This window comes from Anomaloglossus baeobatrachus, chromosome 4 (assembly GCF_048569485.1).
Source record: "Anomaloglossus baeobatrachus isolate aAnoBae1 chromosome 4, aAnoBae1.hap1, whole genome shotgun sequence".
NCBI classification, from domain to species: Eukaryota; Metazoa; Chordata; class Amphibia; order Anura; family Aromobatidae; genus Anomaloglossus; species Anomaloglossus baeobatrachus.
The window spans coordinates 78,812,494-78,827,982 of record NC_134356.1 but is presented as its reverse complement, the minus strand read 5'-3'; the positions used below and the strand labels follow the sequence as shown (position 1 = coordinate 78,827,982).

Here is a 15,489-nt window from a genome sequence, read left to right as displayed (position 1 = left end):
GTGCATATTGGACTTGACATGTTCCCTTTAAGAGAGCAAGTCTTTGGGTTATTAAAATTTAACCCCTGCTATCCCTTTTAACTGGTTCTGCCCTGGTGCTGGATTACTTTTTTAGCAGTGCGTTTTTTGTAAAAAAATATTTGCCGGTACGCATCTCTGGGGCGAGGAGCGAAGGGGGGGTTGCTGTCAGGCGCCGGCGGACGAGATTGAGGAGCAGGGGGGGATCTGTCATGTCAGCTGGTGGCCGAGATTGAGGAGCGAGGAGGGGATGCTGTCGGGCGGCTGGGAGATCCTGTGCACAGGTACCTGTTGAGGCACTAGGCGGCGGAAAACGGCAGTCCCCATACAGCTCCACCCCCCCCGGCCGCATTGCTGCCCCCCTGAATATAGTGTCGTTTGAGCAAACTGCTCAACGTGTCCAATGGACGGTGTGGCCCTGTTTCTCATTATTCAGTTTTGTAGTCTGTATGCTAATTTCAATCAAAAACTATGTAATTCAGATTACAAAAGAAAAATAAAAAATGACTAAAGGCCGCTTTACACGCTACGACATCGCTTAAGCGATCTCGTTGGGGCCAAGGAATTTGTGACGCACATCCGGCCGCTTTAGCGATGTCGTTTTGTGTGACACCTATGAGCGATTTTGAATCGTTGCAAAAACGTTCAAAATCACTAATCTGTGACATGCCCCTCTATTCTCGATTGTCGTTGCTGCTGCAGGTACGATGTAGTTCGTCGCTCCTGCGGCAGCACACATCGCTATGTGTGACACCGTAGGAAAGAGGAACCTCACCTTACCTCCGGCCGCCGGCAATGAGGAAGGAAGGAGGTGGGCGGGATGTTACGTCCCGCTCATCTCCACCCCTCTGCTTTCTATTGGGCGGCCGCTTAGTGACGTTGCTATGACGCCGAACGAACCGCCCCCTTAGAAAGGAGGTGGTTCGCCGGTCACAGCAACATCACTAGGCAGGTAAGTAGTGTGACAGGTCCGCGCAATTTTTGTGCGCCACGGGCAGCGATTTGCCCGTGTCGCTCAACCGATAGGGGCGGGTACGCACGCTAGCGATATCGGTCACGAGATCACAGCGTGTAAGGCGGCCTTAATACTGTATAATCTTTTTTTTCACTTGCAAAATATGGTTTTCGACTTACCTAGGCTGTATTCTATAAGAAACGCCAAATTTCAACCAAATTCATTAGTATCATGAACACTAGCTGATGCAGGTAGTTCGATAGTTGAAAAACCGGATGGCACATTCTGCTCTATCATGTGATTTATTTCTGTCTCCACGTCTGTTCAGGGTCTTTTGCATGCCGTAGCCGCACCGACCGAGTAATAGTGCATTATTTTATCCATCTAAGACAAGTTTGATGAAACAAAACTCAAAAACCCTGCTCCCTCCATTCTCCATCCCCCTGTTCCCTCCAACCTCCATCCCCCTGCTCCCTCTATTCTCCATCCCCCTGGTCTCTCTATTCTCCATTCTCCATCCCCCTGCTCCTTCCATCCTCCATCCCCCTCGTCTCTCAATTCTCCATAGCCCTGATCTCACTCTATCCCCCCTGCATCCTTCTTCCTCCTGCACAGCCTGCAGCCCTCTGCACCCTTCTCTCACATACCCTGCACTCCTCCATCTTCTCCAGCTTCTTTCCCGCTGGGCAAAACTCCATGGCTCCGCGCCACCCGAGTCACTTGTACGTGACATCATCGCAGGTCCTGCAGCTCCAGTAGCTGCTCTGTTTGTGCCTCCGCTCCACACATGGCTAATTTGTATAGTTTACAAATTAGCCATGTGGACAGAGCCAGAGGTGCTGGCCCTCAGCGCTCTTCAGATTTTTCGGTACGCCGTACCGGCACGTACCACTGCAAAAAAAGCACTGCTTTTTAGTATTTCACCTATTTTGAAAGGTTATTTGTATGTTTGCAGGTATTTATTTGATGTTTTTACATCTGTTTTTTTTATTTTGCTTCTATTCACCTTTAAAAGTTTCAATAAAAATGTATTGGACTAAAATTTAGAATGTAGGACCGTTACTAAATTTTGATTACGAATTCCCTATTGTTCTGTGTCTACAGCTGCCATAGACCTAAATTAACAAACTACAGATTAACATTTTCTCGTGTTTCTTGATTTTGAAGGACAACATCTTTTTTGAATTTATTCAGTCCATGCTGAATACAGTTCCTTCGGGATACAACACCTCTATTCTACTTCATGGGTGTCACAATCATGGCATGGACTTCTTACATGGGAATGATAAGAATCAATTTGGATTCATATATCAGGTATTTAGTGTCTGGGATTTTTGGATAGGTGGTCCAGAAATAAAGATAAATTCAAAATGACAAACCTGATGCTCATTAACATTGAAGGGTTATTCTGATTTCTCTCATTTCCACATCGGGAGGTGAGCAATGCTGGTGATATGAGTAGTAAAGGGTTAACTCGAACTGTAAAGTTCATGGTCCGTATCGGACACCTAGTGTTGACAGACCCTAAACACTGACTTCTCAGGGAAGTCTGTGTTACTGTTGGGTTTGGCCACCCGGATGGTTCACCCATGTCTAGTAGTGAGTGTGATATCCGACATGTATGAGTAATTGTGATGTCAGTGACCCCGCTTACCTTCTGATATGGAAATGAGGGAAGCCGAAATTTCTTTAGGCCACGTGCACATCTTGAGTATTTTGTGCGTTTTTTACCGCAGTATTTGTCAGCCAAAACCAGGAGTGGCTGTGTTTCTATAAATGTTTTCCTCTGTTCCACTCCTGGTTTTAGCATAAAAATACTGAGATAAAAAAGTCACCAAATACTCAGCATGCGCTTGTGCCCTAAAGCTTCAACCACTGACCATATAGTTAGGACAAAATGTAAAACACGCATCTTTTGTAATATATATTTTTCCTTTTGTTTCCATTTATATTTAGTATTAAAATCACATCAGCTTCTATATACCATTGTAAGTCTGATAACCAATTGAATTCCTAATATGTACATGTCATATTCATGTATTTATGCAAAGAGGAGTGAACTATACAGATGAATCCCCCTACTCACAATATTACACCCAACTGGGTGTTAAACAGAAACATATAGTACAATTAACACTTCCGCGCCACAGCCTGTTTTCACCTTCCTGATCAGGGCGAATTTTAGAATTCTGACCAGTGTCACTATATGTGGTTATAAAGCGGGCTTTACACGCTGCGACATCGCTAGCGATAGCACCCGTCCACGTCGGTGGCACGTCACAATGTTGTTCCTCGTTCCTGCGGTATCACACATAGCGATGTATGCTGCCGCAGGATCGACAAACAACCTGCGTTCCAAACGAGGAACGATTTTTTAAAAATGAACGACGATTTGACACCTTTCTGCGATCGTTACAACGACATTGTTAACGAGGCCGGATGTGCATCACGAACACTGTGACCCCGACGATATCTCGTTAGCGATATCATTGTGTGTAAATGGGCCTTAAGGGTATGTGCGCACGTTGCTTTTTACCTGCTTTTTTGCTGCTTTTTCTTCTGCGCTGTTTAATGCCAAAATGGATGTGTTCTTCTATTCAAGCAAAGTCTATGGGAATTTGGGTTTCTTGTTCACACTATGTTGTTCAAAATGCTGCCTTTTTGTGGCAGAATTTTGGTCAAAAACTCAGCTTTGCAGTGCAAAACCCAAATGGCAAAAACAATTGACATGTTGCTTCTTTGAAAAGCTGAGTTTTTGACCAAAGTTCTGCCTCAAAAAGGCAGCCTTTTGAACAACATAGTGTGAACAAGAAACCCAAATTCCCATAGACTTTGCTTGAATAGAAGAACACATCCATTTTGGCATTAAACAGCGCAGAAGAAAAAGCAGCAAAAAAGCAGGTAAAAAGCAAGTAAAAAGCAACGTGCGCACATACCCTAACTCTGGAATGCTTTAACATATCCAAGTGATTCTGAGAAAGTTGTTTTTTTTTATGACACATTGTAGTTCATGTTAGTGGTAAATTGTGGTTTGTGTCTATTTATGAAAATATCAAAAATGTTAAAATTATGAAATTTTTGAACTTTGATTTTTTTATGCCCTTAAACCAAATAGTTATATCATACAAGATCATTAATAAATACCATTTCTCACATACCTACTTTACAGCAGCACTTTTTTGAGACATTATTTAATTATTTTTTTTGTTAGGAAGTTAGAAGGGTTAAAATTTTATCAACAATTTCTCATTTTTTCACCAAAATTTTCAAAACCATTTTTTTAGGGACCACATCACATTTAAAGGGACTTTGATATGCCTAGGTGATAGAAGGTACCCCAAAGTGACAACATTCTATAAAAACTGCACCCCTCAAAGTGCTCAAAACTTTTTGCATTACAAAAATGTTGTTTTAGCCCCAAATTTTGCATTTTCACAAGGGCAACAGGTAAAAGTGGATAGTACAATTTGTTGCGCAATTTCTCCAGATTATGCCGATATCCTATATGCTGTGCAAAGCTACTGTTTGGGCTCATGGCAGGTCTCAGAACAGATGAGCGCTATTTGACTTTTGGACGGCAATATTGGCTGAAATAGATAATGGATGCCATGTCACATTTGCAGAGCCCCTGATGTGCCTAAATAGGGGAAGTGACCCTTGAACTATTGACAAAGCCCCTGAGGTGCCAGAACAGCAAAGTACTCCTACAAGTGACCCCATTTTATAAACTACACCTTTCAATGCATTGATCTAGGGGTACATTGAGCATTTTGACATCATAGGTTCTTTATGGAAGTTTATACAATTGGGCAGTAAAGAAAACATAATTACATTTTTCCAAGTAAAATTTAGCTTTAGTCCCAGATTTTACATAGGTAAAATGGCACCAAAATTTGTTAGACAATATGTGTTGAACGTGGCAATATGCCATATGTGGCTCCATAGTACTATTTTGCCACATGGCAGGGATCAGGAGGGAAGGAACGCTATTTTAGAATAGTTTGCAGACACCATTTGCAGAGTCCTTAAGTGTCAGAAGAGAGAAATCCTTCCTCAAGTGACCCCATTTTGGAAGCAACACCCCTATGGGAATTCATCTACTGGTGTAGTTACTATTATGACTCTATGGGTAATTATGACCTCCAGCTGCCTTGACAACTCTTGGCTCCCCTATGATCATGTCGCAAGGGTGCTTAAGGGGATGAGAGAAGGGGTCAATTCCTTCTCACAGACTTCTAAATGTTGCAATCGAAATTGTTTGCGACATTGAGAAGATATCACTGTTATAATATCATCAGGACAGTTCGGTCCCGATGATGTCGCCGGTGAGAACTAATGTTCAGCACTGGAATCTCGGCACTTGCAGGATTCTGGGGCTTCCGATCCCAGCTTGACCGCCGACCATAAACAAAGATTGTCACTGCACAAAGAGTAGCAAGCATTGAAATTTATTTACCGTCGGCAGTCGGGGACAGGTAAAATATTAATCTAAAACAGCTTGCTTATGAATTCCATGTACAGTAACTCTTGTAAAATTAATGTAGAAGCATCAAAAGGGTAAGATATATTCCAAAGATGCTAGATTTTACTAACTAGTAACTACCAATAAGGGTATGATTTTAGTGTAACAAATATTAACGTGGACCTGTCATTAGACTCCTATATTATCACACGTATGGACCGCTACCCAAGGACAGGGGCTTCTCTGACCCTATAAGCTAGAGAACCCTGACTTGCCCTCAAGCCACGGGTACACTTGAAGGTAGCAAGACGTGACCCTCTGACCTGTCCTTGTCTCCTACACGGACCCTGGTCTAGAGACCCCCTACCTGTTCAACGGGACAACACCAGGGAACAGCACAAAAATAAAATAAAGAAAAACAACTAAATAACATCACTTCTGCAAACTTCACCTTGTTTGCAGAAGGCTACAGGAACTAGAATATAGCACGACCAAACACACAGGCTGTCTCTATCAACTGTGGAGAGAAAATAACCAGCCCTGTGTGAAGGATGCTGGAACCTTTTAAAGGTCCGGCCTAATTAATGGCTTAGAGCACCTGGGGAAATGCCTCTAAGTAGACTTGCAAAAGAAGAATTAACCCCTCAGGTGCTAAAAAGAAAAAACGTCCAATTAAATGAGGACGAGTCTCGCTGGAAAGACAGCGTGACATATATGTAAGGAATTACAAAAATATATCCGGCACACCACAATGTAAGAGAGGAATCTTAGGTTTGGTTTGAAAAAAATGATGATTTATTGTGTATATACAAAAAAGTCCGTCCAACGTTTCGATCCAAAAGGATCTTTCACAGGGACAATGGGACTAAATGTATAAAAGGATTGTCAAATCTCATCAGTAATTATACTTTGTGATATGGTGCTGAGGGAGTGTCCTTGGACACTCCCTCAGCACCATATCACAAAGTATAATTACTGAGACCGCTTAGGCATTCTTCCCATATATTTTGATGACCATCATTACTTGTACTGATGCGATTTGACAATCCTTTTATACATTTAGTCCCATTGTCCCTGTGAAAGATCCTTTTGGATCGAAACGTTGGACGGACTTTTTTGTATATACACAATAAATAATCATTTTTTTCAAACCAAACCTAAGATTCCTCTCTTACATTGTGGTGTGCCGGATATATTTTTGTAATACTGGACTTATTATTCCAGAGCACCCCCACGTTGAGTGAGCCAGGTCTATCTCATTAATATATGTAAGGAAAGCATAATGTAGTATGGGGACAGATTCACGCTCCTATTTACCAAAACAACACAAAAATATTGTGCCTTTTGGTAAATGGCAGCCATAACAAAAAAACACCCACAGTTTGTGATCCCTGTTCATTCCCTTAAGTTAGTGGTAATTGCTGATCTATCACTCTGTGGTCAGCAGGGAGAACACTGCCCTTTTAGATACACCAGGCTCAAACTTTAGGGGCGATTCATCAGTGTCCTCATCAGAAAACTGTTGGAAAACAGAATGGTGCTAAAATTTTGCGACTCTTGGCGTTTTCAAGAGGGGTTAAAGCAGCTTCAATGGGGAAGCCTGGGAGGAGCCAAGACAGGTCGTGGCTATGCCCACCTTTCAAATTCAGCAAAATGTCCGGTATTTTTTATACCAGAAATACTACTCCAGTCAAACCGGAGTAGCATTTCTGGTGAGACGCATGAAGTGCATCCCACTGAGAAGATGCACCAAATTCATTAAGGTACGTGCATCTCTTCATGGATTCGACCAAACTCCAACAAGACCTTCAATAAGACTGGAATGTTTGTGTCTAGTGTATCATAGGATCATTCCTATTAGCCAAATTTGCTAATAATTTTCTGCTGTTTGAACTAAAAGGAGAGCGGACCGGTTCTCATACTGTGCTGCACTCACCTAGAAGTATAGCCTGAGGACAGATCGATTTTCAGACACACCGATTTCATAATGATTTAACTTTTACATCTGGATTTTATCAGGTCCTGGAACAAGTATTTCAGGGAGTTAATTTATTCAGCAATGAGGAGTGTCTCATTACAGCAGCGTTTATGCAGGTATGTCATAAATGTCTTCATAACCACAGATTTTGATACATCATGATTAGTTGTACAACTAAGGTCATATGAACAATGAACTTCAGTTTTTGACAATCTTATTGAAATGGTAACATTTAATAGTGTCTTTTTTTTTTACTAGTGAGCTGTGTTGCCTCTTAGAACCGAATAAAACATGCCTGTTATGGGTAATAACTGTAGCATGATATGACAGGTATCCACCATTTTTCAACAGTCTTCCCCTATGCAGGCTGTAGCTCTAATTTTCATTTGTCTCTGAGCTAGTAGGTGAAGACTAGCTACTATGGTGTCTCCTTTACACATTACAAACAGACATGAGGGATAACACTTGTTCAGATGCAGAATATTTCCCTGATAAGTTATATATCCTATTTTTCAGACTATAAAAAGCATTGGACCATAAGACGTACTTAGCTTTTAGAGGAGGAAAATAGGGGAAAAAGTTGAACCAAAATGTGGTCATGACTGTTAAGAGGGGGATCTGCTGCTGGCACTGTTAAGGGAGTAATATCACCCAATTCTGTACTAATGTCCCCCATACTTGGCCCTTTCCTGGTATATATGTCCCTCAGCCTGGTATATATGTTCCCCATCTTGGTATATATGTCCCCCATCGTGGGCCCATCAAGGTACATATACCTCCCATTGTGCCGCACATACAAAAATATAAACAATTCTAGTCACCTTCATTCCGCTCCCCTGGCGTGTGACGTCCTCTACTGATGCCAGCAACTGACTTTGGCGTGTAAATGACCGGCAACACATGACGTCATTGTCATGCACTTCCAGTCACAGGCATGCCGAAGGCAGGAGCAGGATCACCACTGCAGGTAACTGGTGGCAGCAGGAGCTGTGAATATTCATTTCTCCATTAAAGGGAAATTAATATTCACTGCTCCCCATGCCCATAATCCCACCACCTCTTTGTGTCAGCATCAGTGATTAGTATATGACTGTGAAGATTTTTACTATCACAGACCTCGGTGCTGAGAGTTGCACGATCAGTGAATATTCATTTTCCTTTAAGAGACAAATGAATATTCACTGCTTCTGCGACCACTGGTCTCCTGCGGAGGCAACACTACTCCTGCGTCCTGTGACCCCGCTCCAACACCGCTGCTCGCCCCACCCACAGCGAGCCAGGTGCATTCACACGATAAGACGCACCCCTATATTCCTTCCAAATTTGGGAGGAGGAAAGTACATTTTCTATACCGAAAACTATGGAAACAAAGTTTCTTATATTCGCTGTGATGCTGATTATATAAATCTTAAAGTAATAGCTAACTGTTACCAGCTTATGATATAAAAATAACTGAGATTCAATAATAGAAGAAAAAAGGAACATAAGGAAAAAACTGGGCGCAGGCTTCTGAGTAAAGAGGGTTTTATTGACCCATATCAATATAATGTGACATTCCAGTTCATTTGTATGTTCTGATGAGCTGAATTGTCACAATGTATTAATATGGGTCAATGAAAACGTTCTATTTTTAATACAGTTTTTTAAGTGCTGTCTTTTTTTTTTTTTTGCTTTATTGAAGTCTAAATAGTCTTTACTTACTATTTTTTCAGGTTTTCCCTTCTTTTCTTCTGTTTTTGGATAAAAGTGTAAATCTCCATGAATCACAATTATATTTTATACCATAAGTGCACAGTAGTTAGTTTTTTTCTTCATCAGGATTTAAATGGTTACTGTGAATATAAGAAACTTTATCATATAACTTATCAGAGAAATGTGCTGCATTGGAACATGTGCTACATAAAGACAGGAAAGTAGGAATCCTTCATGTGTGTGTGCCGTGGCATCATAGCAGCTAGTCTTCTCCCACTAGCTCAGAAACAAGTGAAAATTAGAGCTTGTAGAGGAAAAAACTGGTCAAAAATGCAGGACACAAGTTATATAATGGCTAAAAATTCTATTCTTCCTCATGACATGTATTTTTTAATCAAACACTGCAATAAGTCAGCACACCCTTCCACCTTGTATGAGGTTCCTAGGATCAGCTCGTAGTGGCCTGGGTGTGGACCATGCAGTATTGAGAACAGAAGCTATAGGTATCCAGCGATACAAAGAAACCAATGTTGCAGACATAAAAACAGATTTAATAGATCAATGTAAAAATATCCAAAATAGACTGTGGCATTAAAAATGACGGATGCTCATAGCCCCCCCTCTTTTATTTTTGCAGACCAACGCGTTTCGGCCATGCCTTATGGCTTGGCCTTAACCATGATTAAGGCACTGCTATAAGGCATTGCCAAAACAAGTTGGTCTGAAAAAAAAGGGGGGGCCATGGTCATTACATTAATCTATTAAAGCTGTTTTTACATCCGCAACACTGGTTTCTTTGCATCGCTGGATACCTATCATATATTTTAATACGTTTTGAAATTCAACACAGCTACTAAAAGTAAATAATGGCAGGTCCCTACTAGTCAGTTTCTTTTCCAATCCAATTTAATCTCATTGTTCATTAAGGTATCAAACCTTCAGTTTCTAGACATTATGCAGCTCTAGTCAACATACTGTACTTGAACACTGAGTTAAAGGGAATCTGTCAGCAGGTTTTTGCTGCCTCATCTGAGAGCAGCATAATGTAGGCAAAGAGACTCTAAAACCAACGATGTAACACTTAGATTACTGGCTGCAGCTGTTCTGATATAATTAAAAGTTTTAGATTTAGCAGCAGAGCCCACACTAGGCCCTCTATAGAGAATGTACATTCACAGTGAGGTGTCAGTCACAGAAGGGGGTGTGACTGACTGACTGTCCTGCACATGCCAGCTAGACCTAGCAATGATAATCACCAAATTATAAAGTCTTTAGCTTAAGTAAACAACAGCATAATGGATTTTTGTTTTTTAACCCCTATATCATGTTGTCCTCAGCAGTTTGCGTAGCAAAAAACCTGCTGACAGATTCCCTTTTAATCCTAAGGGATCTCGATATGAGGCAAATTTGATAAATAATATATATTAGTACATTCATTTTGTATTACTTATGAAATGCAATGAAAAGATTTTTTCCCAGTGGATACTTCCTTTTAATTATGATTTTTTGGCTATGTGAAGCTGCCATTAAAGGGAACCTGTCACCGGATGTTCATAATACTTACTGTACCTAACATTCGGTGCAGACAAGACTGGTCGGATGGGCATCTTCGTTCTCTGGGTCTCGCGCCTCCTCTTTCGGCCACTTTTGTCCGCCTTCTAAAGCTAGTGTGGATAACGCGTTCTACGTTATCTACACTAGCCAACAGTGTGGTCATGCGCAGGCGCACTTTGATCTACCCTGCGCAGTGCAATACGTACCGTTAGGTAAGTATTATGAATATCCGGTGACAGGTTCCCTTTAAAGGAACTTAGTACGTATGGATTATATTGACGTAGAAGGTAGCAGTACCTTACTTGCCCCTATACACCTGTATGCCCCTTTATTACCCTTTACATATCACTGCCTCTGTAAGGAAGTGCTGCGCAAACCCCCGTGAAAAAAATATGTTGCTCTGTAATGCAATGAACTGTTTTAAAATGTGATTTTATATGTTTGGTAAATGAGATGTATTTGGTCAGGTGCATGTAGAGTTAATAGTGGAGATTAGCTCAGTAAGGGAAGAGCTACAGATAGGGTCTGACATCTAGACAAGAGAGACCTAAGGTCTGAAGATTAGCAGACTGCCTTGTTACAGGGTGTAATCACAGAGGAGAGGAAGAGCCAGAAATCTTGTAATATGTCATAAGGATCGAGGAAACAAGACAGGATACGTGATAGACCACAACCTTTCGTAGACTGGAATATTCGATAGACTGGAACCCAGGCCAGGGAGGCCAATTAAACAGTACGGAGAGAAACCTAGGGGAAGTAGAAGGGACAGAAAGAGGAAGACTTGTATTGGAGGCTAGTGAACAGTTGACTATAGGGAAAAGGAACTCAATTGTGTATATCAGAAGGACGATATGGTCACCATATTGGGACACAAGTTCCTCTACGGTTAGCTGAGGGTGCATTACAGCCAGGAGTCCATGACCATCCAGCAATGGACTTTTTCAGTAGCAGTACCAATGTGACCGCTCTAGGGGATCCCTCACAAGGAACTAAGAGTAGCTGTGAGCAACCGTAGCGTTACTCCTAAACCCGTGGAGCCCTCAGAAGGGAACAGGAGGTTTCCCGAGGTTGTTGAGGGGAATTTTATGAGATACAAAAGTACGAATTGTCTAGAAAATGAAGTGCTATTATATGTAAATGAAAAGTGCACATGCCAGCTTGATGCAAGATGTCTGTGAAGAATTGTTCTGCAATCTCCAATGGCAACAAGCAGTCTGTGGAGGTGTATCGCCCAGGTAGTGAGTATGACACAAGCATGCACACCTAGCGAGGACTCCCATTTTCATGTAGCGTGGCGGGGCATAGGAGATGAGTACCTTGCCCATGGCTACCGGCCTGTGCCATGTTGCACCCTATCAAGATGTATAGCAAATGCATGTGATGCTACTGAGAAGTCAGACCTTATTCGGGTATTTCATAACTGGTCTTCATAAAAAACACAAGATGCACAATTCAGACTAACCCCAGCACTGTGATCCCTGCTCTTATCCAAGACATATTTTATATACTTAGTCCATAGCCCATTGTTACTGGAAGACAGTATTTTGTCATTAAATTATAATTGCACAGTAAGGCTGAAGTTAAAAAATGGGCCTATTCTAAATGTGTTTTTATTTCTGTTAAGTTTAACCCAGATGGAAAAGCTATGGATTTGTTTAATCCCTACAATCAAGACCTAGCGGCAGTCTACATATCTGCGCTTGGAACGTAAGTATTAATTGAAATACTAAAAGTATGATGTGTGTTTCCATGTATATCCATTGTGTACACAGGTAATGTCTACTCCTCCTACACACATACACACTAACAATTATTAGCTCAGTGTTGTCCCATTCATTTCACCAAGGTCTTATATACATAGAGAGATTGCGCTCACCTGCTGTAGTTGTGTGACACAACGATGCATTAGTGAAGGAGATGTAGCTGCTGCAGATCCACGTGTGTACATTCGGTACAGTCAATAAAGCAAGAGAAAAAAAAAACAGAATTATGTTTTTTTGGTTGCTGCAACATTGCATTAAAATCAATAACAAGTGATCAAAACATTACATCTACCCCAAATTAAAAATGTCATCTCAAGACCAAAAAATAAGCCCTCACACAGCCACAGATCTCGAAAAATGAGAACGCTACGGCTCTTGGAAAATGGCAAAAAAATCTCAATTCTTTTTTTGAGAAATTTTCTAAGAAAAAAAATCATCACTGAGATAAAAGTAAAACTATACATGATTAGCATCGACAAACTCATACTGACCTGGTGAATTATATTGCCAGCCAGGTCAGTTTTACCATATAGTTTATAAACATGGTGAATAAAAAAATAATTGTGGAATTGCACTTTTTTGCAATTTTACCGCACGTGGAATTTTTTTTGACATTTTCCAATACTGTATGTGACAGAATGAATGGTGTCATTGAAAAGTACAACTCAGCCTGCAAAAAACAAGCCCTCATATAGCTATATTGATGAAAAAATAAAAAAGTTATGGCTCTTGGAAGAAGGGGAGTAAAAAAAACCTGAAAATTGCCCACGTGTGAAGGGGTTAGATGCACTACTATGGCATTCTTCAATTAAATACTGAAAATCCATAAAGACCAATCATCTCTGGTATTGGTTCACTCACCAGCAGCAACCTCTCAAAATATATACACTGTGTGCAGAATTATTAGGCAAATGAGTATTTTGATCACATGATACTTTTTATACATGTTGTCCTACTCCAAGCTGTATAGGCTTGAGAGCCAACTACCAATTAAGAAAATCAGGTGATGTGCATCTCTGTAATGAGGAGGGGTGTGGTGTAATGACATCACCCTATATAAGGTGTGCTTAATTATTAGGCAACTTCCTTTCCTTTGGCAAAATGGGTCAGAAGAGAGATTTGACGGGCTCTGAAAAGTCCAAAATTGTGAGATGTCTTGCAGAGGGATGCAGCAGTCTTGAAATTGCCAAATGTTTGAAGCGTGATCACCGAACAATCAAGCGTTTCATGACAAATAGCCAACAGGGTCGCAAGAAGCATGTTGGGCAACAAAGGCGCAAAATAACTGCCCATGAATTGAAGAAAATCAAGCGTGAAGCTGCCAAGATGCCATTTGCCACCAGTTTATATTTCAGACCTGCAACGTTATTGGAGTATCAAAAAGCACAAGGTGTGCCATACTCAGGGACATGGCCAAGGTAGGGAAGGCTGAAAAACTACCACCTTTGAACAAGAAACATAAGATAAAACGTCAAGACTGAGCCAAGAAATATCTTAAGACTGATTTTTCAAAGGTTTTATGGACTGATGAAATGAGAGTGACTCTTGATGGGCCAGATGGATGGGCCAGAGGCTGGATCAGTAAAGGGCAGAGAGCTCCACTCCGACTCAGACGCCAGCAAGGTGGAGGTGGGGTACTGGTATGGGCTGGAATCATCAAAGATGAACTTGTGGGACCTTTTCAGGTTGAGGATGGAGTGAAGTTCAACTCCCAGACCTACTGCCAGTTTCTGGAAGACAACTTCTTCAAGCAGTGGTACAGGAAGAAGTCGGTATCGTTCAAGAAAAACATGATTTTGATGCAGGACAATGCTCCATCACATGCATCCAACTACTCCACAGCGTAGCTGACCAGTAAAGGTGTAAAAGATGAAAAAATAATGACATGGCCCCCTTGTTCACCTGATCTGAACCCCATAGAGAACCTGTGGTCCCTCATAAAATGTAAGATCTACAGGGAGGGAAAACAGTACACCTCTCGGTACAGTGTCTGGGAGTCTGTGGTGGCTGCTGCATGCAATGTTGATCGTAAACAGATCAAGCAACTGACAGAATCTGTGGATGGTAAGCTGCTGAGTGTCATCATAAAGAAAGGTGGCTTTATTGGTCACTAATGTTTTGGGGTTTTGCTGTTGCATGTCAGAAATGTTTATTTCTAAATTTTGTGCAGTTATATTGGTTTACCTGGAGAAAATAAACAAGTGAGATGGGAATATATTTGTTTTTTATTAAGTTGCCTAATAATTCTGCACAGTAATAGTTACCTGCACAAACAGATAAGATAGCCAAATCTAAAAAAAAAACACTCCAACTTCCAAAAATAATTAGCTTTGATATTTATGAGTCTTTTGGGTTGATTGAGAACATAGTTGTTGATCAATAATAAAAAAAATCCTCTAAAATACAACTTGGCTACTATTTCTGCACACAGTGTAGACGATCATGTCCTCCATCTATCAAGTTATTTTAGAAACTTCACACGTCTAATCAACCTTCTAAGTGATTGCATTTGGAGTCCATCCTATACTTTTTTGACAATAGATGTTGCCTCCCTCAAATATATCTCAAGATCTAGGCATCAGGTGCTTTGAAAAATTCGTATCCACTACCAATAGGCTCACAGATAAAAAAAAAATATTAATCTGTGAGGATTTGGAATTCATATACAAATGGGTTTTTTTTTTACTTTTCTGTGGGTACACTACCACCAATTGCAGGGGACTGCCATGGGGTCAAAAATAGCACCAAATTATACAAACTTGTTTTGGGGTGTTTTAGAAGACCGATGCAATGTTGATGATACTTACAAGTACAACATCATTAGCTTCAAGAGATATATTGATGACCTGTTCTTCATCTGTGACAATTGAAAGCACTCCTTCCTAAAGAACATCAATAGAAATAACTGGGATCTATCTTTTTCCTCCACGATAAACTCAGAAAACAGTGCTTTTTTAAGCCTGACCATTTTATAACTAATAATTAGATCGATACAATTTTTTTTTCTTTCAAAAAAGGATGACACTAACATTACATCCACTACAATAGTAGACACTAAATAAAATTG

The 15,489-nt window shown here is 40.8% G+C and overlaps 1 protein-coding gene across 1 annotated transcript in view; it reads left to right on the top strand.

Annotated features, from left to right (window-relative positions):
- The window catches only part of LOC142301233 (kinesin-like protein KIF27), a 95,658-nt gene that overhangs the window by 13,401 nt on the left and 66,768 nt on the right, over nucleotides 1-15,489 (top strand). Inside the window, exons 5-7 of the mRNA XM_075342255.1 lie at nucleotides 2,141-2,287; nucleotides 7,455-7,529; nucleotides 12,284-12,366. Coding sequence (XP_075198370.1) covers nucleotides 2,141-2,287; nucleotides 7,455-7,529; nucleotides 12,284-12,366 — 305 coding nt within the window. The remainder of the gene's footprint in view (nucleotides 1-2,140; nucleotides 2,288-7,454; nucleotides 7,530-12,283; nucleotides 12,367-15,489) is intronic.